The sequence below is a fragment of the Ochotona princeps genome, chromosome 8 (genome assembly GCF_030435755.1).
Source record: "Ochotona princeps isolate mOchPri1 chromosome 8, mOchPri1.hap1, whole genome shotgun sequence".
Taxonomy (NCBI): Eukaryota; Metazoa; Chordata; class Mammalia; order Lagomorpha; family Ochotonidae; genus Ochotona; species Ochotona princeps.
The window spans coordinates 62,795,499-62,822,518 of record NC_080839.1 but is presented as its reverse complement, the minus strand read 5'-3'; the positions used below and the strand labels follow the sequence as shown (position 1 = coordinate 62,822,518).

At 38.9% G+C, this 27,020-nt stretch overlaps 1 protein-coding gene across 1 annotated transcript in view; it reads left to right on the top strand.

Moving 5' to 3' along the window:
• The window catches only part of BABAM2 (BRISC and BRCA1 A complex member 2), a 436,262-nt gene that overhangs the window by 143,740 nt on the left and 265,502 nt on the right, over window positions 1–27,020 (top strand). The window contains exon 6 of the mRNA XM_004582697.2: window positions 13,609–13,683. Within this exon, the coding sequence (XP_004582754.1) occupies window positions 13,609–13,683 (75 nt within the window). The remainder of the gene's footprint in view (window positions 1–13,608; window positions 13,684–27,020) is intronic.

The following is a 27,020-nucleotide window of genomic DNA, read 5'->3' as shown; positions in this document are numbered from 1 at the left end:
CTCAGTGCTGCTGGTTGTCGTTCTGATGCCCTTGGATCCTGCGATGAAGGATTTAACTCAGCTTTTAAAATAAATAAAAAAGTCTTTTTTTTTTTTGAAGGAAAAACAACTATTAAGAAATGTTACAAAATCAATACTCTATGCTTTGTATTATTTTTCTCTGGACAGCACTGACCTAGAATGATCAGAGAAGATGACGAAGGTGCTAAGGGAAGATCAAAAAAATATATGGAGAATATGGAAGTGGAAGGCCTTCCCGCTGTTGCCTGGCAGGAGTTAGTGGTCACTCTGGCGATGCAGCTGGTCTCGTGCAACAGGACATGTGAAGGCCTTCTCTCCTTGTCCCCTTTGTGTGTAGTTTGGACACAGGCCCTGACGGTGTCTGACCGGGAGTAAACAGGTGGCTGCTCTTCTGAAAATTGTACAGTGCAGCGGTCAAACATGCTGCAGCCTGGTCCTGGGAATGGACCACATGTGTTTGTTTTTAACCACAAGGAACTATTAGTAGTTAACTTCATTTAAAATAAGCGAACCTGTGGCGAAGCTCAAATTTTAATTTTTAAATTCATTATGCTCAATTTTGACCTTTGGATCTTATAATTTTGTATCTCAGAGTTTCACCTGCTTCATAAAAATAGTGAATGTTCTTAACTAATTTGATACCTCCGGACATTGAAAGTAAAGATGGTAAGTTTTTCAGTCTTTCTGAAATTTAAAAGGAACTTTGTCCAGGTTAAGTGATAGAGGTAACAGTAGACAATTATAGTTTCTTTCAGCAGCAGGATGCATGAGGTGGAAAAGACCTTGTATTATGGAAGTGGTCTGAAACACAAAGGAAATCCTTCCCATTTCCTTTCTTTCACACAGAGAGAAGAGCATATGAGGAAGGACTGGAACTTTGCCACTCGTGTTTGTCAGGCCACCTGTTTGTCCTCAGATCTTTTGTCCCATTGCCCTGTGGCCATCTCGATGTATGGTATATTTCTTACACAAGGTTCCTGACCTGAAGAAGTGGCTGTGTCAGTTTGAAGGCCCTTCTATGCAGATGAACAAAATGACTCCACCTATTTTCCTCCTCTCAAAAATTTTTCCTCGTTTCTGGGTTAGTTTCAATGAATCTGTAGTACCACTGATTTATTTATCCTTACTGACAATGTACATAGCAGTGTTTCGATCAGGGAGGTGCTGAAGGCAAGCAGAATTCTTCCCTAGAAGTTGGAATTAGTGTTGGTCCCTGTAAGGAATGGATCTATAATATGTGAATGCTTTTTTCCTGTCACTCAGTCAGAGAATCAGCAGCTGGCAAATAGAGAACGAGTGAAACAAAACACAAAAAGAGCCAAGGAATAAAGGGAGAAAATTCTGAACTTAGAACTTAGGCTGAGTTGTGTTTTTATCCTTAGTTTCCGTAAGATACTTCATATCCTTTTATAGATTATCTTTTATTCAGTTTGGCTTGGAATTCTGTCACCTGAAACCGGGGTCTTATACATTCCTTCTGAGGCATCTGGTGAATGTCTTTCTGTACTGAAGTGTTTTATAGAAGCTTCTCTCTAGTCCAGTAGGTTTGAAGGTCCCTGAGGACACTGACTGTATCTTAAGATCCCTATGCCCTGCTCTAGGAGTTGGTACCATATAAGGTGTCTTCTGAAGAGAGTTCATTCTGTGGCGGAAAAAAAAAAAAACTATGCCAGGATTTTTTTTTTCATATACGTATTTTTAATTAATTACATTGCATTATGTGAAACAGTTTTACATTGCATTATATGATACAGTTGTGTAGGTACTGGGATTCGGTGGATTCCTCCACCTTGTTGCCTTACCGCAGTTCAAGTTCAGTTGAGATTCTTTTGTTGCAAGCATCTACCAAGCATAAAGTCCAGCATCTTATTGTCCAAATAAGTTCAATGGTTTCTTGGGGAGACCATCTCTGGTCTGAAGGTAGAGCCGGCAGAGTATCATCCCGATCAATTAAAAGCCCCGACATTACATCAGCAACAATTTATAATGTTGTGGAATTAAATGACATGGTATAGAGTAACCAATATGTAAAAAGAGAAAAAAAAATGAAAGTTCTGAACCAAATCCTTTGACTTCTTCATTGACATTTCAATTATTAGTTTATATACAGCTGGGTTCTATACACCTTAAAAAGGCTATAGATTACTTATTCAGCTGTCTCATGTCTATTTTCATTATAGTATTTAGCATTTTATAGCGTTGAAGCATGATTTTGCTGAACCTGGCTTTTTGTCGGGTAGTCTAGACTGGCTTATAACTCTAACAAGACATTTGTCAACAGTTTAACTGGTGCAGAACAGTTTTAGGAGGGGTGTGCAGAGAAATCTTCAATACCCTAGTGAGGGGTAATTAATCTGTGTCCCACCTAGTAAGGTATAAGTGCATCCCTGCTGACTGTTTCCTATCTGTTTCTAAGCTTTCCTTGTTGTTCTCTATCTATTCTAGATTTTTGTTTGCTTGTTTGTTTGTTTTGAGGGGTTTCTGGAGCGATTCTGATGGTCATTGCCAGAGAGGGTGGGGAGCCAAAGTTGGAACCAAGCTAGGACCAGAGAAAGCTCCTCTCCCTAATCCCGAAGGAAGTTTACTGTTCTTCTGTTTCTGCGGACTGCTCAGTGCTCCTGGCTGTTGTTCTGATGCCCTTGGATCCTGCGATGAAGGATTTGGACTTCTTCCATCCCATGTAGTAGATCCAAGTGGGAGTGGATGACCTCAGAGTTCTTGGCCTCTGAAGGTATTCCAATTCCCTGTCGTCTCCTTGGCAGTTGGGATGTAGTCCTTGGTGTTCGTAGTGATATTCCTTGGTGAGGATCTGGGAGTCTCCAGGGTTGGAATACAAGCCTCCTCCTGTCCTCCTGCTCCGCTCTGGGGTCCCCCACTGCTCTGTGCATATGACCTCCTGTTAAGAGGTTGTCAGGATCGCTCTTGATTCCCCCTATATGTCTTTGTAGTTTAACTATTATCTAATGCTGATTCGAATCTGTTGTCTATGAGTTACCAGTTATGATCCTGGTAGGTTATATTTCATGTCTTCCTCACACATTCTAGGGAGATAGAAGATTTCTCTTCTCTTCTGCCCCATTACAGAATAACATAGGTATTAAAAGTATATTTAGGTTTTACAGTTCTTTGATGTAGATCATATAGCAATTTGACTCACGTTGATTGTTAGTACATTGGTTACTTCACGATATCTTATTGCATGTGAGATGGGCTGTTTGAGGTTGAGATAATATTACATTTTACAGTTACTGTTTTTCATATTGACATCATTTCATCTTAAATATGTCAGGATTTTAAAACTTAACTGCACAAAATAAGCAGATTATTCAAATAAGCATATTAATTGTGTATTTAATTTTGGATTTATACTTAAATAAGCATGTTAATCTTTTTTTTTTATTTGAAAGGCAGAGAGATCTTCTCTCCACTGGTTTACTTGCCAAATTCCCAAATTAGCTGAGACTAGGCCAAAGTGAAGCTAGGAGCCAGAACTCTTATCTGGATCTCCCACAGTGGATGTCAGACACCCAGTAGCTCAGGGATCATTCCTTTTTTTAGGGTGCACATTGTCAGGAAGCTGAAATAGGAGCAGAGCCAAGACTCAAACCCAGGTACTCTTTTGATGTGGGATGTAGATATCCCAAGCTATATCTATAGCACTGCTCAAACACCCACCCAAAGTTTTCTTTTCATCCAATTTTCCGTGAACTTTTTGAAGTACCCTCATGTGATCACTAAATGTTTGTTAAATGAATAAATGAGTGAATGCATAAATTGTGAGCATCTCATTATACATGCTTACAAAGTTTAAAATGTTAGATTTTTTATTGCCTGATCTATTGATCAAAAATCAAACTGAACAGGGAGTATAGTAAAAATTCTTTCTCCCATTGTCCCATATCCACCATTTTCCTGTCTCTCTCTCACTTGAAGTAGGCATAAATAGAACTTTTTTTCTCCCTAGTATAGCTCTTCAGTTTCTTTATGGATGTTTAAACAAATATAAATATTCTATTTTTATGCATTGTTAATATAAATTATACACTGCTTTGTACCTTACTTTTTGTTTATAACTCAGAGATTTTTTTCCTGCGTAAACACACATTGAACATCTCATTCCTTCTTTTCAATTATATATTACATAATATATAATAGTATAATAGTATAATAGTCATTATTTATTAAGTCTGACCTCTATTGTTAAATATTAAGTTTATTTCTAATCTTTTCTGATGATAAAATAATTCTGTAATAAGCAATATTGTTAACATGTCATTTGTTAGTTCAATTATGGCTAAGAGAAATAACTAGAAGTAGAGTTGCTAGTTTAGAGATTTTATATGCTTATCATTTGTTATCATCAAAATGCCGTTCATAAAGTTTGTATCAGTTTATTAATATAGCAGCAAAATTGGAAAATGATTCTTTCTCCATAATGTTGTCAACAGTGTATTCATATGTTTGTGAATTTCTGTCAAATTGCATTCTTACAATGGTTAAGTAGCTCCTGTTGACCTAATCCTTCCACTGGCAACTAAAACCTCTGAGTAAAAACGTAAAGCCGTCTGTCCCCAAGTCCCAGGGATTATCAAAGCAGGCAGACACTGGATAGGGGTGAATACTTGGGAGAGAGCAGAGGCTTGAAATTATGGGATAGTACTAGAACACGTAATACAGGATAAGGAGGAGTCCCAGAAGATAGTGGTGGAGAAAGAAACAATAGAAGGGCTCGGCAGCGTGGCCTAGTGGCTATGGTCCTCGCCTTGATCCCATATGGCCGCTGGTTCTAATCCCGGCAGCTCCACATCCTCTCTGTCTCTCCTCCTCTCAGTATATCTGACTTTGTAATAAAAATAAAATAAATCTTTTAAAAAAAAAAAGAAACAATAGAAAATGTTTGAGGCAATAATACCCATATTTTTCCAAATATAGTGAAAAAAATATATATGCATATTTATACTTTAAGAGCTCAGCAATCCCCAAATGAGTGAATAGGAAAAAGGCACAATATTGTAGTCAAAAGTAAAAACCAGACAAAAAAAGAAAAGTGTTAAGTGGCCAGAGGAAAATGATAATGTAAATACGGTCAGTCTGTTCACTCAGGTTACCACTGCCTTGGCATCCAGGCAAAGGAGGTGAGAAGACCGTGCAGTGGTATATTTAACATGCTGATAGATTTCTGCCAGACTACTATTAATTGATGAAAAGTGTAAATGTGCATTTCTTTCATTATGAATGAAGTTAAGCATCTTTTCATATATTTTAGAGTCCTTTTGGATTTCTTTTTTGTACTTTCTTTGCCTGTTTCTTTCTTTCTCTCTTTTTTTCTTTTTTCACCTTTTCTATTAAGAACTTGAGCTTTTTTGTGATGGGTTTGCAAGACATTTTCCTCTGTTGATCAGTTGTTTTTTGACTTTGAGGCAGCTGTTATCCTTGCCGTTCAAATAATATTTATGTTCCAGTAGTCAGGTTTATTAGTCTTTTCTTTTGTGGCTTTTGAATTTGAAATAATATTAAAAAGGTGTTCTCTGCTGCATGGTTATAAGGCCGTTTGTTAATGTGTTCTTTGTGATTTCTGTTTTATATTGAAATCTTTAAACCATTTTACTTTCTTTCGATTTCTGATATGAAATATGAATTGAAGCTTTATGTTTCTTCTAGATGACTACCCAATGTGTCAATATCATCAACCATATACAAAATGTATTTGGACTTGATTTCCTCGGCTGAACTTTTTTCATTAGTCGGTTGATTTAACACCTGTCCTGCCATGCTATAATCATTGTGTATTTTTAAAAAGATATATTTATTTTTATTTGAGAGGGTGAGTTACAGAGAAGGAAGGAGAGACAGAGATCTTCCAGCTGCTAGTTCACTCTCCAGATGGCTGCACTGGCCAGGGCACAGGTTTCCCATGTAGGCACAGGGGTCCAGGCACTAGGTCCATCTTCCGTTACTTTTCCAGACACGTTATCAGTGAGCTGGATCAGAAGTGCAGCAGCCATAAACTAGTGCCCATTTGGGATGCTGGTGCCGCAGGCAGAGGCTCAGACTGCTTCCTTATAGGGCTAACCTAATGATTATGTTTTACTATCTGGTGCAGATTTTCCCTCTCATTTTTTTCGGTGTCAGACTTTTAAAAAAATGATATCCCCGCTTTTTTTTGGTCACAAATCTTTTATCTTTTGAGTTGTCTCCCCACCCCTCCTTTTTTTTTTCTTTAACTGATTGATTTATTTGAAAGCGAGGGAGAAATAGAGAGTGATTAGTCTTCCTTCTGTGAGTTCACTCACTCTGTGAATTGCTGTAACAGACAGGTCGGAGCTGGCCTGAACCCCAGGGTCCAGGAACTTCATCTGGGTGTTTCACACAAGTGGCAGGACCCAAGCAATTGGGTCACCTCTGCTGCTTTCCCAAACCATTAATAGGGAGCTGGATTGGAACAACTGAGACATGAACTTATGCCCATATAGGATGATGGCCTCAATGTGGCAGCTTTACTCACTAAGCTACAGTGCGGACATGCCTGGCTTTAATGATCTCTAAAGTTCTTTAAAAATTTGCTAGTGGTGGACATTTGGTATAGTAGGTGAGAAGAATCCCATTTCAGGGTGTCTGGGTAGGGTCCCTATGGGCTTTTGACTGCAGCTTTTTCCTAATGGAAACACTGGGAGACAGCAGATGATGGCTAAAATACTTGGGTTTATGCCACCGTTTCTGAGACCTGGATTGAGTTTGGAGTTTCTACCATCAGTCCCAACTGGTGGTGTGCATTTGGAACATGAACTGTAAGTACAAAATCTATTCTATATCTGTCTGTCTGTAGTGAAATAAATATACATTTACCTACACATGTCATGTCTTACTGAAAATTGCTCTGTCTTAAGAAAGTATTTATCAGGGTTCAGCACAGTAGCCAAGTGACTGAAGTCCTTGCCTTGTATGTTCTGGGATGCCAGATGGGCACCGGTTCTAATCCCGGTGGCCCCACTTCCTATCCAGCTCCCTGCCTATGGCCTGGGAAAGCAGTCTGCATGGGAGACCCGGAAGAAGCTCTGGGTTCCTGGCTTTGGATCGGCTCAGTTCCGGCCGTTGTGGTCACTTGGGGAGTGAATCACTGGATGGATGATCTTCCTCTCAGTCTCTCCTCCTCTCTGTATATCTGACTTTCCAACAAAAATAAATAAATCTTTTTAATAAAAAGATAGTCTTTATCACAGGTTGAAATTTATAGGAGTGATAATTTTGATTAATGTTTGACTTATCTAGTAGAGTATAAGTCCCACAGGGCATCTGTCCTGTGTCTCTTACTTGTTATTTTTGCAGTGGCTAATATAGTACCTGACACATTTAAGGGTTTGGTAGTTGTGGATGGATGAATGACTTTTGAATCTTGGAGTTTTCCCTTGTTAGATTTTATTACTCTGTGACAATAGGCAAGATTCTTGACTATTCTAGGCCTCAATGTTCTCATTTCTAAAATAGGTATAAATGAGTTGTGACTACTGGGTAGTATTTTTGGGACAATTAACTAATGGAAAATATTTTATAAAGCATAAAATTCTATTTAGATTGTTTTGGGCCTTCTATGTGTGGTATATTTATTGGCCAAGGAACAGTCTCCAAATTAGAGATTTGATTATTAGCTTATTCGGTGTCAGAGGGCATTTGAAGAATCATCTTTAGCAGATTGTCGATCGACTAAAGTTATAGTCACTTTGGAGTTTTTTTTTTTGTTTTTAACGACATAAGTGGTAAGAATAGTTTCATGTAAAACTGTTGACCAGCCTCGTGTATCTTAGAAAAGAAGTACAGTTTTCCCTTTTAGAATAACCTGAGCTTGGAATCCACTTTGCACAAGATGTCTACCTGTCACTTCCCAAAGGAGAAGGAAACTGTGACATAGCCGCTGTTACCAGAAGAAAAGCTTAGAACAAATAAATTGCCAACACCTAGAATTTGTTAGTTTACATTATTTGCCAGTGTAGTATAACTTAAGCAATGGAAAGATTGCCATGTTTATTGCTAATGCTGGGGAAATTGCCGTTGTGCAGTTGGCAGACAGGCTGACATTTTAACAGTCACAGGTCAGATAATTGCCACATCTATCCAAGAGAAGATTTGACCAAGGAGTGGCTTAAAAAAATCACATTTTTCTGTTCGCTTGGCTGCATCTAAATGTCTCATTTTCAGCTTACAGGAAAGAGTGCTGTGGAAGCCGTCTTTGATGTTACAACAGAGTGAGTGTAAATTGCTTGGATAACTGTTGGAACATCAGATAGAGAAACATAAAAAGTCATTATCTGAGGTAGAACAAGAATTTTTCTCTGGTGTTTTGCTGCCCATATAACATTTCTAACTTGAGTTTTACATTAAGATAATGTTTCAAATTAGTATATACTCAAGTTTTATGGCGTGGGAAGGAGCCTGGCTTACAGGTCCCCAGGGAAGTCAGTGGCACCACTGAAAATCTAACTCTGGAGTCCCAGTTTCCAGTATTTCCAATGCTGTTGGAAGCTTATTCTCTGTTTTCTTTCTTATTTCAATGCAAAGTGAAGAATGTATGGTGGGCTAGAAAGCTGGGAGCAGCTATGAAGTGCTCCTCGTGGATTTTGGTAGAACTTCCCTTCATTGCTTTAAGTTTCTTTTAGTTGTGTCGATCAGCCTGTTGCTGAAAAACACACATTTATGTTAGTCCTGGGACCAACATTTCTTTTATTATGACTTTAGTTGTATAAATCAGTCTGTTGCCAATAAACACACATTTATGTTAGTTCTAGGATCAACATTCTGAGAAGGGATAAAGTAGGGATCATTGGAGGGTTTTAAAAGAATGTGGGTCTAAAATAGCTGGTAGAATAAAAATATATTGGACAAACTGAAATAGGGAAAAGAGCTAAAATGCAGTGCACAGACTAAAATAAGTATCAGTTCAGATGAGTCCAAGTGCAAAATATGTAATTATCTGTCCTATTACCTTATTTGTACAAGAGTTCTTCTAATTTTTTTAAATTCTGCATTTCTTTTGTTTTCCAGTCTTTGTGAGTACATATAAGACCTATTGAGTTTAACATACTGAAAGTTTTAAAATTGCAATTGTACTTTGCTGTGTAGAAATGGCTGTTTCTTTGTTGCTTAGCAGTTTGCCACTACAAATTGAAAATAAATAAGTTAATTGAGTTTGATTTATCATAGTCTCTCTAGTTCCCTTCCCTAACTTCTTTGAAGCCCCTGATGCTTTTTAAAAGTCCTCTTTCAACATCCCTACGAGTGACTTAATGCTCTGAATTCTTGTAGCAGTTGTTGTGGTATTAACTAATTTTATTGATGATTGTTGTACACTCTACAGCAGTTTAGAAATATTGCATGCTGTGGAGAAGAAAGTTTCCAGGTTATCAGTTTTTGGTACTCAGTGGCTCCCTTAACACTGATTCACTTGCAGTTCCCTGAAGATGTAGTAACCTTCCTGTGGAAATCCTTTTTCAGTTTCCATTCCCTTTGCCTGTTCTATTTTGCTTTCTCACCTTTTTATCATCTTTGTTCAATTGCTACCTTTTCAGATTCTTGTGTAAATGAGCATAATCCCCACCATGTGAGAGTTTGCCTGCAAGTGAGCTAGGGCTGAAGCCACGAGGGACAATTGCAGTTGCCTACTCTTCATACAGTGGTGGCTCCGTTCAGATGGTGCTGGAGCTGGTGAGAAGTGGTTGGGCTCAGGCTACATTATTTGTTATAGATGAGTTTATTTGAAAGGCAGAGTGACAGAAAGAGGGAGTGGGGAGGATATCTTCCTTCTGCTGGTTCACTCCTCAAATGTCACCAATGGCAAGGGGCCAGGCCAGACTGAAGAAAGAACTCAGGAACTCCATCTGGACTCTCAATGATTGGAAAAGGTTTTCATACTTGAGCTGTCTCTTGCTACCTCACCAAATGCTTTAGCAGGGAACTGAACTGAAGCTGAGCAGCTGAACCCCAAACATGTATTCTGCTATGGCATACTGGTATCCCTGCAGCTGCTTAGCCTAACACCAGCCCCGCTTAAGACACTTGGAAGGCAAAATTAAAAGGATTTACTCTTGCCTTGAGTTGAATGAGAAAGAAAGATAGTAGAAGGGGTTATTTCAAGTGAGAGACTGAAGAAATGGAATTGCCATTTACTTCAATGTAAACTAAATAGCAAGGGAAGAGCTCAAGAGAAGGGATTTGATTTTATTCATGGTACTTGGAAGAATGCAACTTGAATTAAGACAAGGAAGATTTGGGGAGAAGCCTGGAATAAGGATAAAGATGAGAGACTTTGGAGGTAAACCTGAAGGCACTCCAGTGTTCAGAGGTTGAGAAGATTAGAGGGAGGGACTGTTGGATGGAGAATACCCTGGAAACCAGGTAAAGAATGTTTCAGAAAAAGAGTGATCTACCATGTCAGATACTGCTGAGAGAACACCAAGATGAAGACTAAGACAGAATCATCATATTTTTCAATGAGAAGGTTGTTGGTGATCTTTTTTTTAAAGATTTATTTATTTTTATTACAAAGTCAGATATACACAGAGGAGGAGAGACAGAGAGGAAGATCTTCCTTCCGATGATTCACTCCCCAAGTGAGCTGCAACGATCGGTGCTGTGCCAATCCGAAGCCGGGAACCTGGAACCTCCTCCAGGTCTCCCATCGGGTGCAGGGTCCCAAGGGTTTGGGCCCTCCTCGACTGCTTTCCCAGGCCACAAGCAGGGAGCTGGATGGGAAGTGGAGCTGCCGGGATTAGAACCGGCGCCCATATGGGATCCCGGGGCGTTCAAGGCGAGGACTTTAGCCACTAGGCCACGCCGCAGGGCCCTGATCTTTTTTTTTTTTAAGATCTATGTATTTTTATTGGAAAGGCGGGATCCCGGCATGTTCAAGGCGAGGACCTTAACTGCTGCACTATCGCACCGGGTCCTGTTGGTGGTCTTGATGAGCTGTTCTGGAGTTGGGGAGATCAAAGTCTGGCAGAAGAGAGTGCAGGAAAATAAGAGGAGGTGTAGACTCACAGAGTAGGTCTTTACAGAAGATAGTTTTGTAAAGTAGAACGGAGAAATGAGATGGAAGCTGAAGAATGATGTGAAGTCAGGAAAAGTGTGACCTCGTGGCGTAATGGTAGAGCGTCTGACTCCAGATCAGAAGCCAGGAAAGACTTTTTAAAAAATGTTTGCATGTTAATGAGAGTGGGCAGTTGATCATATAGGAGGAAGAGGCTGGGGACAGTCGGTGTGAACCCGGATTCTTTGATGGATGTTCTCCTGTAGCACTGTTCACTGCTCCAAAGAAAAACTGCTTTTCTAAACCCTCAACTGGCAAGGCGTCTGCTTCATACTCCCATGTAATTCCAAAGCTACTGTATTTTGCCTCTCTGCTTCCCTCTTAGAGTATGACTTATGCACAGCCTTTTAGGTCTACTTTTGATTCAAAGAACCACACTTAAACCAGTAGATCAGTCTTAGGAGGTTAACATAACATCAGAACTACACTCTTTTATTTTATTTTATTTTTTTATTGGAAAGTCAGATATACAGAGAGGAGGAGAGACAGAGAGGAAGATATTCTGTCTGATGGTTCACTCCCCAAGTGGCCGCAATGGCTGGAACTGAGCCAATATGAAGCCAGGAGCCAGGAGCTTCTTCCAGGTCTCGCACGCGGGTGCAGGGTCCCAAAGCTTTGGGCTGTTCTTGGCTGTTATCCCAGGCCACAAGCAGGGAGCTGGATGGGATGTGGGGCTGCCAGGATTAGAACCAGCGCCCATATGGAATCCCAGGCGTGCAAGACAAGAACCTTAACCGCTATGCTATCACTCTGGGCCCCAGAACTACACTCTTACATTAACCTTGGACTGGCAAGAATTATGTTAGATTTAATGCAGACCTTCTGCCAACTGCTATGATGAGCTATTGTGGATCTTTAGGTGGCTGTGATTCTGAAAATGCAGTTCTAATTTTTACCTTTTCAGTTACAGAGTTAAGTTAGGCTTGTGGCAATGAAGCAATGCCAGAGGCTGATGTCAGTGAAAAGATGCAGGTGTTGAAACCAACAGCAAAATCACTGGCAGATTTCAGTGTCATTGTTATTTGTCTTCGGAGCTCAAGGTTAATGCTTCTGCGCTTTTGTCTACACATCCGAGATGTTAGGATTGAGCTTTAGAGTTTGGTCCTAGGCTCTTGTAATCAGCATCAGCGCTTTTTTTTTTTTTTTTAAACAAAGCATGGTAAGAGCTGTGGACTTGTCCATGAGAGGCTTGCCTGATTGTGTGTGTTATTCACCCTGCTCCATGAAAATGCTTGCCAGTGCTTGCTGTGTTCAAAGATGTGTTTTGGGAGTTTGCACTGCTCATTTATAAGGGAGAAGCTGGTAAAGAGATTAGGTGCTCTATAGAGGTCCCACTCTGAAAAGGATAGAGATCTGCATGGGTATTTTACACAGTGTGGGGAAATTGGACCCAAAGTTTATTATGGAGTCCCAAATTTTGAAATGTATGCATATGAGGAATCATCAGAAAGATCATGAAAGATGTATGTAATGGAAGAACAAAACTATACATGGATATCAAAATGCTTTTTCCCCAAAATAAATTTACTTTAGATTCCACTCCCTTCCCTCCCCCCAAATGTTTTGAAGCACTTTGGACTCTATTTTAGATCTTCCCTGGCACTCTTCATTCCTAGATGTCACTTTGCAGCCCGCCCTGGCAGACTGCACAGTCACAGTGAGGGAGTGAAAGATCCAGGGCCACCACTCAGCACACCACTGTGCTCCCTTTGTACGAGCCCTCAGGACCTCTGACGTTTTTGCATGGCCAGATTGGAAAACCTTTCCTCTAGAGAGTTTCAAAATTATTAGTATTTTTTAATTGTGACTCCCTATCTCTCATAAGAATTAAGAGAAACTTGTTTTTTTGCATGAGTTTTCTCTTTTAAAAATTTGGAGCTGTTATTCAGAGCTTAGTTAAATGTTTCAAAATGCCAAACTTCTGTATATCATTCCTATAGAAATTAGTTCCTAAGGTGGATTTATGAAAAGTATGGTTTGAAGATGATGATGTTATGGATTGTCAGGAAATGAGAATTCGCTTGGGGTTTCCACTTTTGTACCACTTCAAATGGTAGAATTTGGCCTTTGTGTTTATTTTCATACACACATATGAGATGGAGTTATATGTGAGCTGTAAATATTAGTGTAGTGGTTTGATTACTTTAGTAAAAACAATGAATCAGAGGGGTAGATAAATTCCTGTTGCTTAATTTTCAAAAAATAATATGCATTTATCTATTTTCATATTTTAAGAAAGTCAAAAAGGAAATACTACTGAGTTTCAGTTTTGTTGCACATTTAAAATGCAGATTTAAAAAATTCAAATTGTATTTTTTAGGAATGAATAATTTAAGAATTCTTTTTATCCTCATCTATTTTCCTAACCTTCTTTTCTTGCCTCATGGGATGAAGCTCAAATTGAAAATGCTTGCATTTTTAACAGGTTGAACTTGTGGCCTTGGCTATAATTGTCACTTCTCAAATGTATTTTTGATTTTAATCTTATTATTATATGTTTCTTTCCACAGACCGGTGAATTTTCAGCACGTTTCCTTTTGAAGTTGCCGGTGGATTTCAGCAATATCCCCATATACCTTCTCAAGGTAACAGTATATGATTATCAGTATGAGAATACAAATGAATTTTTCAAACGATTATTTAACTCAATATTTTTATGACTGGTTTGTAAGCCTTTTCCTCATACAATGAGTTCAACTAAAACCATTTATTGAATCAAGGTGTATTTTGAAGATTATTATTATTTTTTAATGATACAATTCCATAGGCACACGGATCCCCCCTTAAATTCTCCTTTTCCCCCCCTCTCCACTGTTTTCCCCCTAATGGTAGTATAGTCCTTCAGCAACAATCACAAGTTCAACATTCTTGGCATTTAGTGTATCATGGCATTGTAGCTAGAGACAATAGTAAGTAGTTTATTATTATTTTGTCAAGGTATATTTAATAATTTCATTGGAAGTTCTACTTTTATTCAGGAGTAGAGATGCATATTGCAACATATTTTCTCTTCCCGATATTCTAGTCTCCATTTTGTAGTTTATATATGAGAATATACGTATATGCATGTTCATCTGTGTATCTGCTTATCTTGTATTTCGCATGGAGGTTGCCTTACGTAGAGAGAACATATGACATTTGTCTTTTTGGGATTGGTCTGTTTTCACTGAGCGTAATGCTTTCTATTGAATTACTCTATTGGGAAAGTCTATTGAATTACTTCGTTACTTAAAGGCTAACGAATGAGACTTTAGAAGTGAATTTTTTGTGTGAGATAAAATTAGCATTAATAAATTAAGCTTTGGGGTGAAATTGCTTTCGTAATATCATCAGGATGAGAGACTACAATAGAAATTATCTAATATAAATTCTTTACGTGAGCTGTTGGAACTCAGGCTTGTTCGTAGAGGGCTGATCTGTAGAGACCCAGGATGCAATTGGACCAGAGTGACATTCTTTAAATTGTGATCCAGGCATGAGATCTCCTGGACAGCAGCTGCCTTGGGGAGAGTCTGTAGATGCTTAGCTCCTGAGAAATGATGCCTCGTGACTAGGCTATGGGACAGAAACTAAGTAGACCAGGGGACAGACTGAGAACAAAGCCATAAGACACAGGCCTGAGAGCACCATAGTTAGGCTTTTGATTATGAATTAAGATTTTGTCCGCTGCCTCAGCTTGTATTTCTACTTGCGATTATTTAATTTGATTTCATGTAAGGAAAATTTTTGCCATCTTAAATTGATATTTTTCAGAGAGTTAGGAGTGTTTATGATTGTCTGGAAAGCAGTCAGAATCCTGGTGCAGGTTCCCCTCTGAACTGGAATAGGCAGTAACTAATGTTAGTCATCTTCGTTGTCGTTGGAAGCATGGTATGGTAGAGTTCTAGATGTATCCATAAGGAAAAGTTTTTAAAACTGACTACTAAGATGGAAACTTTTTCCTGTAGTAAAGCATGGGATTTTTTGTGCATAATTAAACTTTCTTTTTATTTATTTATTTATTTATTTATTTATTTATTTATTTATTTATTATTTTTAATTCATTAATTACATTGTATTATGTGACACAGTTTCATAGGTACTTGGATTCTCCCCACCCCTCCCCAAACCCTCCCACCATGGTGGATTCCTCCACCTTGTTGCATAACCACAGTTCATGATTGTTAGTTTCCAGTTGGCTAGTTTTCCCAAATTCCCAGCAGTTGTGTAGTTCTGGTTGGGAATGCGAGTCAGCAATTTCCTTCAGCTTCTCTGCACCCGTGTTGTGGGAAATGTACATATTTCATTTGTGGTTATTAAGCATAATTAATTTGGTTTCAGTAATTATTATGCGCTATTAGAATAGTAAGTGGTCTCCTTAGAAATCCTGCAACTCATATGTGGTGGTCTCCATCTAGTCTAGTTAAAACTCAGTTCATTTAAAATGAAGTTGGATAGTAAATGAGAATGCAATATTGGTATAATCATCATAATCTGTAATTTATAGTTGTAGTATTTTTGTTTTGACTTATTGATCCTTATTGGTTTCATTAGTCTTCCTGTTTGTTCGAAATTGGTGTTGCCTGTGCTTGTATTTTTAAGACTCCAAGGAAAAAAATGCTTGCTCGCTCATCGCCTACCTGATTCATTTCTCTTCAATAACAAATTCCTATTCTTTCTGTTTAAAAAGCTCTTGTTTTATATTATGCCCTTAGCTTTGCTTGTGAGCCAATTGAAAGATGGAACCTTTTTGCTAAAATGGCAAAGTCCCCCTACCCTCCACTCTCCACCCCTCACCTGCACTTTGCTTTACTGTGAAATGATTCATCTTCTGTAGATGGAATGCCCAAGTTGCAACATTAGTATGTTCTGGACCCTTGTGCATGCAGAGAGTAAATCAGGAGGGACAGAAAGGGATAAATGGCTTGTAAGCAGATCAGCAATTAAAAAGTAAAAATAAATAACCCAACCAACATAGCAGCAACAGTACAAAATTCTGTTCAGTTTTTAACAGTTGGTAACAATGTTGCTTGGTGACCTTGGAACATTTAGCTGTGCTTTTCAGAAGGAATTTGCATTAGCAACCACTTTACAGATTATTTGCACATGGATGGTGCTTGTCTAATTACTAGGCCTACGGTCCATAGTCTTAAACCTAAAAATAAAATAAACTCCTCCATTTCTTAGGGGTAGGGTTCTCTTCATCATCATCAAGGTAGCTTCATCATCCCAAGCCTTTTAAAGGCACAGCAGAATATAAAAATGCTGTGATAGCATAGTTTGACTACATACCCTGTTAATTTGTTACAGACAGATTTTGTTATTTGAGAATGAAGCCATCATTTGCTTCTAAGTTCCTTTTACCAAGTGTAGCTATTTCACCCATCCATTGACTTTTTTGATGTTAGAATGTAAAGACCATTAAGTAATCATGATATGATTTTACTTATTGTACTTTAAGAATATATGATTAAAAATATGAATGTATTTTAAAAATAGATTCTGATGCTGGTATTTGATTTTTATTTTTTGTTGAGACAGCTCAAAGGATTAAATGATTTACCTAAACACTTAAGTCAGTAGAAAAATGTTTCTGTATTTATTAGGGTTTTTTATTTGTGGGTGGTAAAAATTCCACACGCACTTCTTTAAACAAAATGGGAAACAGACAAATCTTGCATGGTCCATGCAGCAGGAAGCAGACCCAGTACTTGCTAGCATGTGGGTTAGGCTTAGGTGAACTTTCCCATGCCTGTTCTACTTGGGATCCATCACACACTCTGAACTTCTTGACCACTGTGTTTGTGGGGAGAAATTGTGTCCTGCAGTAAAGAGGACATTACTGAAATGATGAAAATACTCACTACACAATCGAATTGTGTAGTGTCACAAAATATTTGTGAGTTCCATATTATGAATGCAGCCCATTGCAGCCTAAAGATATTTGGGGAAAAAGTTGCACTGTACAAACTTTTTTCCTTTGTCGTTATTCTCTAAACAAGATACAATAACAACTATTTACATAGTATCTACATTGTAGTACTTACTGCAGTTAACTAGAAATAGTTTTAAAAATGTAGGGGTGTGTGTATAGGTTATGTATAAATATTGTGCCATTTTAGGTAAGGAGCTTGAACGTCTGCAAGTTTTGGTGTCCATTGAGTGGGGGCTTCTGGAACCAATCCCCATGAATACCAAGGGATGACTGTACTTTGTCTTACATGAGAACTTATTATACGGTGCTGCTCTTCATTCTCTTAGGACTTGGTGAAAATTGACTTATGTGTATTTCTTTACTTTTGTCCTGAGAATTTCTGAACCTAGTAATACTGTGCCAGGAAAAAATTTTTATTTCTATTTTATTGGATTTTTGGGGGGGTTGGGATTGGGAGGAAACTGATAAAGAAGAGGTTGTAATTTTGTATTAGAAATTGTAAACATCTGAATAAAAAGTGTTCCGTAATTAAGAATATTGTATTTTAGGGAAGGAAGACACTGACAATTACTTGAAAATGGTTTTATATGTTTGAATTTATGTCTTAATGGGTTAGTTTTACAGAATGTGTAGAATATAACAAAGTTCAAATCCTGGAGTTAGGAACTTGATAGTATCACATAGAAACAAGTAGGAACATTGCTGTATCCACTGGATTGGAAGCGAAATATAAGTGTTTCCTGCTAGTAGTGAATATGGCAACGATAACTTTGCAAAAATAACAACAATGAAAAACAATGGTGACTTTTGTATTAGATAAGAAAAACTATTATTTATGTAGTTCTTGCATTGTCTCTAAAGTGGACATGATTGAGCTATAGGCCAGAGCAAACACAGAGCTGTAACCAGTTTAGTATATCTTTAGTTCTTCCATGGTAATCTTACTGACATTTAATATCACAAAGTGAGATTTCATACTGGTAGATGACTTGATGAGATTTAGTTCTGCTACATAATCTGAAGCATGACACCATAGGGAAATGAGGGTAAACAAGTTAAAGTTGGTCGTCTGTGTAAGGAGATGAGACTGTCATCTTTCTTTTGAGGCCACTATTGGAGCACGGGTCTCTTTGCTAGTAAAAGGGAGAGAGCAAGACTTAACGTCATGTTAGCATTCAGTTCAGGAGCCTGGACAGGCTAAGCGTTGTAGTGGAAATCTTGGTTGTAGACATAATATGGTCCGCCCAGGGTGCCTCATGGAGGAAAATCTAAGTGATGATGTACAGGAGGTATCTGGTTGATGTAAGGAGTTGCCACCTCAACATGATATAGCAGGGTGCCCACTTTATATTCAGTCTAGTTTGAATGAAACCCAGGTTAGCAGATGCAGGTGATCATGGGGCCAACCAGGTGTTGAGGAAGGTGAATCTGCCTTGATGTAATATAAAAGGGAATGGCCAGAGGTGGTGTGAGCTAACAGTGTGTGCCTCATGTAAAGGTAGAAGCTGCTATCCAGCTGCGCAGTTGTTTTCCATGTGAGTCTATGGGGCTAATGTTGCCAGACAGGCAGCTGTTGTTAAATGGAGCCCAGGGTCTCAGGTTTATCCTTTTTTAAAAAATGTGAAATAGCATTTTAAGAGCTGGCAGTGAAGAATAATGCTTAAAAACATTGTGAACACCAAATAGAACACTTCTGTGTATTTGCTATGGCCCTGGAATTCATCTGTACACTTGCTCAAATGTCTGCTACTCTTATAACTGGCTGGCCATAGGACTCTTTAAAAATAACCATTTGAAATGATGCTATAACCCGTTCATATTGCTAGGAAAAATAGTTAATGGCATGAGTGTTTTTTTTTAAGTGTGTATGACACATTGAGTGACTTGTCATCACTGAGTTTCAGTAAATTGACAGTTGAAATTTCTCATTCTTCTCATTTTTCCTTGGGATGGGGGGACAAAGGGGAGTGGAAGATTTTGTATTTTTTGCACCTGGAAGAGAATTAAACTGATTCAAGTCCGTGGAAGTTTTTGTGGAAGTGTGTGAATGGGCAGAATGACTTTCTTGCATTGTTCTGTATTATTTGGAATTGTTTGAAGGTTCCTTTAATTTGTCCTGTTTGCTAGGAAGGAAATTGTTAATCTCCTCTAAATACCCTGTTATTTAATTATCTAGGAAGCTTCTGTGGGTGATATGTGTTGATTACAATTATTTCTCAGTGGGCATAAGACAGAAAATGCTAAGAAGCTCTTTTCTTATGATTGAAAAGCTGACCTCACAATGATTTTCTGTAAAGGTAAAATTAAATGATGCCTTGGAATTTAAGTGCTTTTAGTTCAGTAGTTCAGAAAATCTTTGGGATCCAATGAAGTGACACTTAATAAGCAGCTTTTAGTAAGAAAGACTGTTTCAACTCTTGTGCAATCTGGCTTTAAAGCAAAAAGAATTGTCTGGTGCTTGAAAGAGCATAAAGAATTCACAGGGAACCCTCATCTGCTTATCTTAAGGGAAATAGTTTCTGTCTAGTCAAATAGGAGTGGGCATACTTTTGTAAAAGTAGGAATGTGTATGTTACTGGAATAAAGTACTAAAAGGTAGTTGTAGTTTATTTCTGTGGTAACTCTGATTTCTGGTTGCTAAGTTTGAGCTACTCTTTACATTTGAGACTGAATCATAAAAGAAAGTGGTAAAATGATCTGGATACTTACTCGGTAGGGAATGGAGTTGTGTTCACCAAGTAGAAGACCATTCCTGCTTTTAGTTAATTGTCCTTGTCCTACTTCCCTTCTGTACGACTAAAGCAGCACTCTTTAGATCAGGGGCCAACAGGCTTTTCTAAAGAGCAAGACAGTAAAATCCCAGGCTTGTGTGCCATATGGTCTCTGTCACCACTTCTCAGCTCTGCTGTGATAGCATGAAAGCAGCTACAGACAATATGTAAATGGATGAGTGTGGCTCAATTCCAATAAAACTCTACTTTCAAAACCAGGCATTGGGATGGATTTGGCCCACAGGCAGTAGTTCAATGATCCCTCTTCTAGATTACAAAAGGAATCTTTCTTCACTAGTGTACCTGGATCTTTTGAGGTAGAGTAAGGATTTGGTTCCAGAATGTGAGTGGTTTTTATACTGTAGTCTCTGTTTATGTTCTTCAAGTCTCTCAAAGTCCACTTTTCCCTTCCATCTTTTATCCATCCCTTCCTCACTCTTTCCATTCTTTCCTCCTTTTCTCCTATCCTTCCTGCTTTCCTTCCTTTCTTCCTCCCTCCCTCCCTGCTTTCATCCTTCCCTCTTTCCTTTTCTCTGTTCTTTCCTTCTTTCCTTCCTCCCTTTATGACTTCCATCTTCTTTCTTAGTTTCATGAAACTGTTAGTTATCTTTCAGACCTTAATTTCCACAGCTATTAAAATAAAATCAGCTGAGCCTGGTGTTGTGATTTGGTGTATTAAGCCTGCGGCACTAGCATCCCACGTTAGCACCTGTTCTAGTCCTAGCTACTCTGCCTCCTAATGGCCCAGGTATTTGGGCCCTGCTACCATATGAGAAACTAAATGAAATTTCTGTCTCCTGGCCTAGGCCTCGCCAAGCCTTGACTATTGTGCTGTGGGTAGTGAATGTAGATGAAAGATCTCTCCTTTTGTCTTTCTGTCTCTGCTTTTTACAGTCTCTCCAATAAATAAACAGGATAAATAAATCTTTTTTTAAAAATGAAGTCAGCTCCTTCTGTGATGTGAATGTGTCCCCCATTTCACATTGAGTCTTTGCCCCTATGGTGATGGTCTCAGGAGGTGGTCCCTTTGGTAAGTGATTAGGTGGTGAAGGCAGAACCCTCTTGTCCTTACAAAAGAGCTCACAGAGACTAGTTAGATACACCTCCTGCAGGAGGACTTAGACAAAAGGCATTGTTCATTAACCGGGGGTTGGGGGGTTACCTGGCTCTGGCTCTGAGTCTACCACTGCCTTGATCATGGTCTTCCTAACCTTTTGAGTTGTGTCTGTTGTTTGTAAAAATACCCAGACTGCAGTGTTTTGTTAGACCAACCAGAACTAACCAAGACAGCTCTGCCTGCTGTGCAGGGTTATTGGGAGTAACAATGAATTGACAAACAGGATACTTAAAACACTCTGAGCTTGCTGTTGGTGCAAAATAGACATGATTTTAGTATTATTTGTTAATTTGTATTTCAAAGTATAGATTTTACTGTGGACTAGGAAGAATGAATTTCATTGACATTAACATAGGTTTATATTTGCTACCACACTTTTCTTCTTTCCTGATTTTCTCCATTTAGAGTTAAAAATTTTACTTTTCCTTGCCCCAGGTAGCCAGCTATGACTCATGGTAATTCTGACGTTACTCTGTTTTCCTGTAGGAAATGAAGAGAAGCCATGCATTGCCTCTTGTGGAGTTTTTTCTTTTGCTTTTGTTTTATTTGCTTCAGAATTTATTTTCTTTTTCTCTTTATGTTATGTTTTTATCTTTATTTAAAAAATTAAAAATTTTAAGTGTAGCTGTATTTCACATGACTGTCAGTTAACCTGGTCTGTTACCCTGTTTCCAAATGGAGGAGCACTCTCTCAGGTCTGTTTGTGCACTGAACATGCTGTGGTAATGTGGATTAGTTAATGTATGGTTGTTGATGGTAAATAATGCAGAATGCCATTATAATGCACAAGTTGCTTTCTTCCTGATTGATTTTTGAAGATTCACTTTATTTATTTGAAAGACTAAGTTGGGGTGGAGGGAGGAGAGGGAAAGGAGAGGGAGAGAGAGAACATGCAACAGAAATCTTTCATTTGCTGATTCACTCCTCAAATTATCACAATGGCCAGACTTAGGCAAGCCCTAAAACAAGAGCCCTACGCTCTATCCGGGTTTTCCAGAACGGTGGCAAGAGCCTAAACATTAGGGCTCTTATCTGCTTTTTCAGGTTCCTTTGATCCAGGAGTTGGATCAAAAGCAGAGCAGATGGGATTTGAACCATTACTAACATAGGGTCTGCCAACATTGCAGATGGTAGCTTAATCCACAATGCTATAATATCATTCCTTATAGTTTATTTTTTTCCTGACTCTATGATTTTTACTAATACTTTGTTATGTAGCTGGATATGAAGTGAACTAATGTGGGTGAATAGAACAAACTGGATTGTGTTGCACATAATATCCATTCACTCTATATCCAGCATTGTTATGTTTTGTCCAAAATCTTTATTGCAACTGTAACTTTTCTCTCTTGGGTTTTTTTTTTTTTTTTGGTAAAAATGCATTTTATTTATTTTTCTGGGCCACGAAAGTTTTTTTAAAAAATTTTTGTTGCTTCTATTTTTTTAATTTCCTCAAATGAATTCCAAATAGTTCCCATTTGTACAAGCAAGAGGTAGAGGGGATAGTATATGGTGTCAGCCTCCTGCTCAGGTTGATGAACAGTATCAAGGAGCAGAAATCACAGTGAATGTTGAAAAACAGAAGAAACTGCAATCAGACACCATTTCTTTCTCTTTTGTTTCATAATATCTGCTGTAATTTCTAATGATGGTATCTTACTTTTCCCTGTAACTTAGCACCCTCAATTCTGCCTTGTAGCCCCTCTGAAGACTACAGAACATTGCTGAAAGAAACTAAAAAATATTTAAAGCAAATAAGTATGCCATGGTCTTATGTTGGAAGACTCAGTATTGTAACAAATCATTTCTGCCTTAATTGGTGTATAGATCTAACACAGTGCTAGCAAGTCAAACTTACAGGAGACTTTTATTTTTTTAAAATAGAAATTGACAACCTGATTCCAAAATTCATTTTTTAAAAAGATTTATTTTAACACAAAGTCAGATATACAGAGAGGAGGAGAGACAGAGAGGAAGATCTTCTGTCCGATGTTTTCACTCCCCAACTGAGTGCAACGGCCAGAGCTGTGCTGATCCAAAGCCGGGAACCAGGAACAACTTCCGGGTCTCCCACGCGGGTGCAGTGTCCCAATGCATTGGGCCGTCCTCGACTGCTTTCCCAGGCCACAAGCAGGGAGCTGGATGGGAAGTGGAGCTGCCAGGATTAGAACTGGTGCCCATATGGGATCTCGGGGCGTTCAAGGCGAGGACTTTAGCTGCTAGGCCACTGCGCAGGCCCCCAAAATTCATGTTTAAACACTAAGGACCCAGAATAACAAGAACAACTTTGAAAAAAGAACAAAATTAGAGGACTCACAGTCTCCATTTCCAAGATTTACTGTCAAACTACCGTAGTCAAGACAGTGTGGTAATTGTTTAAAAAAACTAAATCAATGTAGATCAGAATGAAGTATTTAGAAATGAAGTATTTATATCCACACGCACGAACATGCAGTTTTTGACAAAGGTACAAAGCTCATTTAGAGAAGAAAACATAATCTTTTCAACAATTGGTACTGGAACAATTGAATATCAATGCAAAGGATAAAAAAGGAGAGCTTCATTTCATACCTTGAATCATGTAAACTTTGTCTCAGAGTGGATCCTAGACGTAAATAGATTTAAGAACTATACAACTTCTTGAAGGTAATGTGATAAAAATGCAGTAAGATGTTTTATATGTTCCTTACTTACACTAAATATTAAGAGATCAAGCATTCAAAAGAGCTCTTTGAAGTTTTCAGTACTTCTGGCAAGGAGTGCTGAGTGATTTGACGGTGACCACTCTAGACTTTGTAGAGTTTTGCATTTCCTAGTAGAATTCACTATAAAAAATACTTCTAGAATTGTTACATACTTAATGAAACTTCTTCACTGTCAATGATGAAATTCACGTTTGTATTTTCAGCTTGTATCAGTGTAGAGTAAAATTGAGATCTTCATGAACTACTTTTAATTTTTTTAATTAAGAGTTATTATTATGATTATGATTATTATTATCATTGGAAAGGCAGATTCACAGAAAGGTTTTCCATATGCTGGTTTGCTCCCCAAATGTCAGTAATGGCCAGAGCTGAGCCAATCTGAAGCCAGGGTCCAGGAACATTCTTCTGGGTTTCCCATGCAGGTGCAGGGAACCAAGGCTTTGGACTGTTGTCCACTGCTTTCCTAGGTCATAAGCAGGTAGTGGGATGGAAAGTGGAGCATCTGGGACACTAACCAGTGCCCATATTGAATCCCAGCACTTGCAAGGAGAGGATTAGCCAATTGAGTAATCATGTGAGGTCCATGAACTATTCTTTCTCAGCTGCCAGGATCTAGGGTTTAGTAAAGTATCATTGCTTTAGGCACATTTGATGGTATCCAGGGGTCAAAATATGAAAGATTAATCCTTGAGTTCCTAATATCTCCCAAACTGTGCTGGAAGACACAGTCAAGTGTTTAAAGTGGTTAAATGTCATCACATGTTAGAGAAGGACTTGTTCAGAAGCTTGGTTTTTTCAGAGTGGGCAGTGCTATATATGTATTAATCCTCCCAGATACCCTATAAGTTGGCACAGTGGGTCTTTTTTTTTTTTTTTTGGCCTAGTATCTGTGTTCCCCTTCTCTTATAGTATCTCATGTCTCTGTTCTTCACTCTATCCCTTCATGTGATCGTGACTGAGTTATTCATCATGATTAACATTCCTCCTGGCAAAGGTTAGTCCAAAGCTAACCTTGAGTGGGCCTGCCCAAACCTGAGTTCTTGTGAGTCATTTAAAAATGAGGGTCATGTGGCAGATGGTGTTGTTGTTAAGTCTGATTAGGATGCCTTCATCCTATACCTGAATGCCTCAATTTGACCCACGAATGCTGGCTCCCAGTTTCAGTTTCCTGTTAGTGTGGATTCTGAGAGGTAGCAGTTAGTTCAAGTGGTTGGGCTCCTTCCACCATGTGGAAGACCCTTACATTGTCTCTGAAATAAAAATAAATTGGAGGAAGTAGCTGGAGTTGTGGCTTAGCAGGTTAAGCTGCAAAGCTGACATCATTTATGGGCCCTGATTTTAGCAGCAGCCACTCCATTTATGATCTAGTTCTCTGCTAACATGCGTAGGAATGCAGCAGGGGATAGTTCAAGTGCTTGGTCCCCTGCACGCATTTGGGACATGCAGATGATGTTCCTGGTTCCTGCCTTTGGCCTGGACCCATCCCAGATACTGCAACCATTTGGGGAGTGAACCAGTAGATGGTAGGTCTCTCTCTCTTTCTCTCTCTCTCTCTTTTCCCCTTTCTCTTGCTCTCAGAGTAAAACAAAACAAAACTGAAGTAGGAAGGGAAACCCTTCTTTACTGTGTTGTGATAAGCTGGATAAATGGAATCCAGCCTTACAGGTGGTGTGTTTCTCTATGTGGGAGAAAACCTCTAGACAGCACTGTCCACTAGACTTAAGTTGTCCACTGAGTTTTTGAAATCTGAAGTGTATTTCACCTTTACTACCTCTAGATTTAGAATAGTCATATTTCAAATGCTCAATAGCTGCATTGGCTTAGGAGCTTCCATATTGGACAGCACCGTTTTGTACAGTAGAAATCAAAGAAGCCAACTTGGAAAAAAAGCAAAGACTTGAAATTTGTTGAAGTTTTAGGAGTCAGCCCTTGAGATCTGAGCAACTAGTTTGGTTCTAGCTCCTGTAAGCCGCTCTTTAGAGTCTCTGACTTGCCCCACAGTTTTCTAGTAATTAACTTTTTTGCCTGATCTTATTTTGGATTCTGTTCTTTATAAACAGAAAAAATCTTGACTTACACAGTCAGGCCATCTTTCATCTTTTTTGTTTGTTTGTTTTAAGACTTACTTATGTGAAAAACAGTTTGACAGAGATGGGGAGATAGGGAGAAAGAGAGATGTCTTCTATCTCTCTTTGTTGGTTTACTCCCCAAAAGGGATGCATGCAACAGATGGGCCTAGGTCAGGCTGAAGTCGGGAGTCTGGAGTTCCATTTGGTGGGTGCTGAAGTAGTTGGGCCATCTTCTGCTGCCTTCCCTGGTGTATTAACAGGGAACCGGATTGGAAGTGTAGCAGTAGGACTCAGACCAGGCACTCTAATATGGGAAGCCAGGATTGTAGGCAGCAACTGAACTCTTTGAGCCACAACACTGGCCCCATCCAATTGTTTAGGGAAATGTAATTTGAGAGAAATCAAGTGACCTATCAGGGTCAGTGCTAGGAATTCATTCAGTCCTGCTTGGTGTCCTTCAGCCCATGCTCTTCCTGCCACAAGAGATGGCCGTGGGTACTTGTAGAGCAGGTCTTGTCTCTGGAGGAAAAACTGGAATGTCAGCAACTGACATAGTTCTTTCCAGCCCTTGAGCAAGGCAATTATGCTAATACTATTTTATGGACCCAGTAATCCTCTCCACATATGTCACCTTTTTCACTTTGTCAAACAGTAGCTTAAACAAATCACTTGGCTGTGATTGGAGCATAGCTCAGCCTGTGTTTCCTCTGGGTACATGAGTGATTGCAGCCTTGCACACTGGTACAGGAATCCAGTCTCGATTCATTTGAGATATATGAGAGTCTATCCAGGAAACTTTATTAGCATCACTAAGCAGTTAGGTTACTAAAGAGCAGGACTTACAAGTCTTATTAAAGCTGCGTAAGATCTGTTTTCCAGCCTGAGTAAAGTGAAGCAAGTTCTCATAATAATTTGAAAATGATTCAGTCTTTTATAGATGTTGTAAGTGTTATAGAAACATGGATGTTAACATGAACCCATTTTTATACATTTTTTCCTTTTAAAAAGATTTATTTGTATCGAAAGGCAGATTTACAGAGAGAAGGAGAGACAAAGGGAAAGGTCTCTCATCTGCTGTTTCATTCTCTTTAAGTGGCAACAGTGGCCAGAACTGAGCCAATCTGAAGTTAGGAGCCAGGAGCCTCTTCCAGGTTTTCCATGCAGGTGCAAGATCCCAAGGCTTTGGGCCGTCCTTGACTGCTTTCCCAGGCCATGAGCAGGGAGCTGGATAGGTAGTGGATTAGCCAGGGCATGAACCCATGCCCACATGGGATCCCAGTGCTTGGAGGTGGAGGATTAACCTGTTCAGCCAATGTGCCTGTCCTTATAATTGTATTTTCTCATAG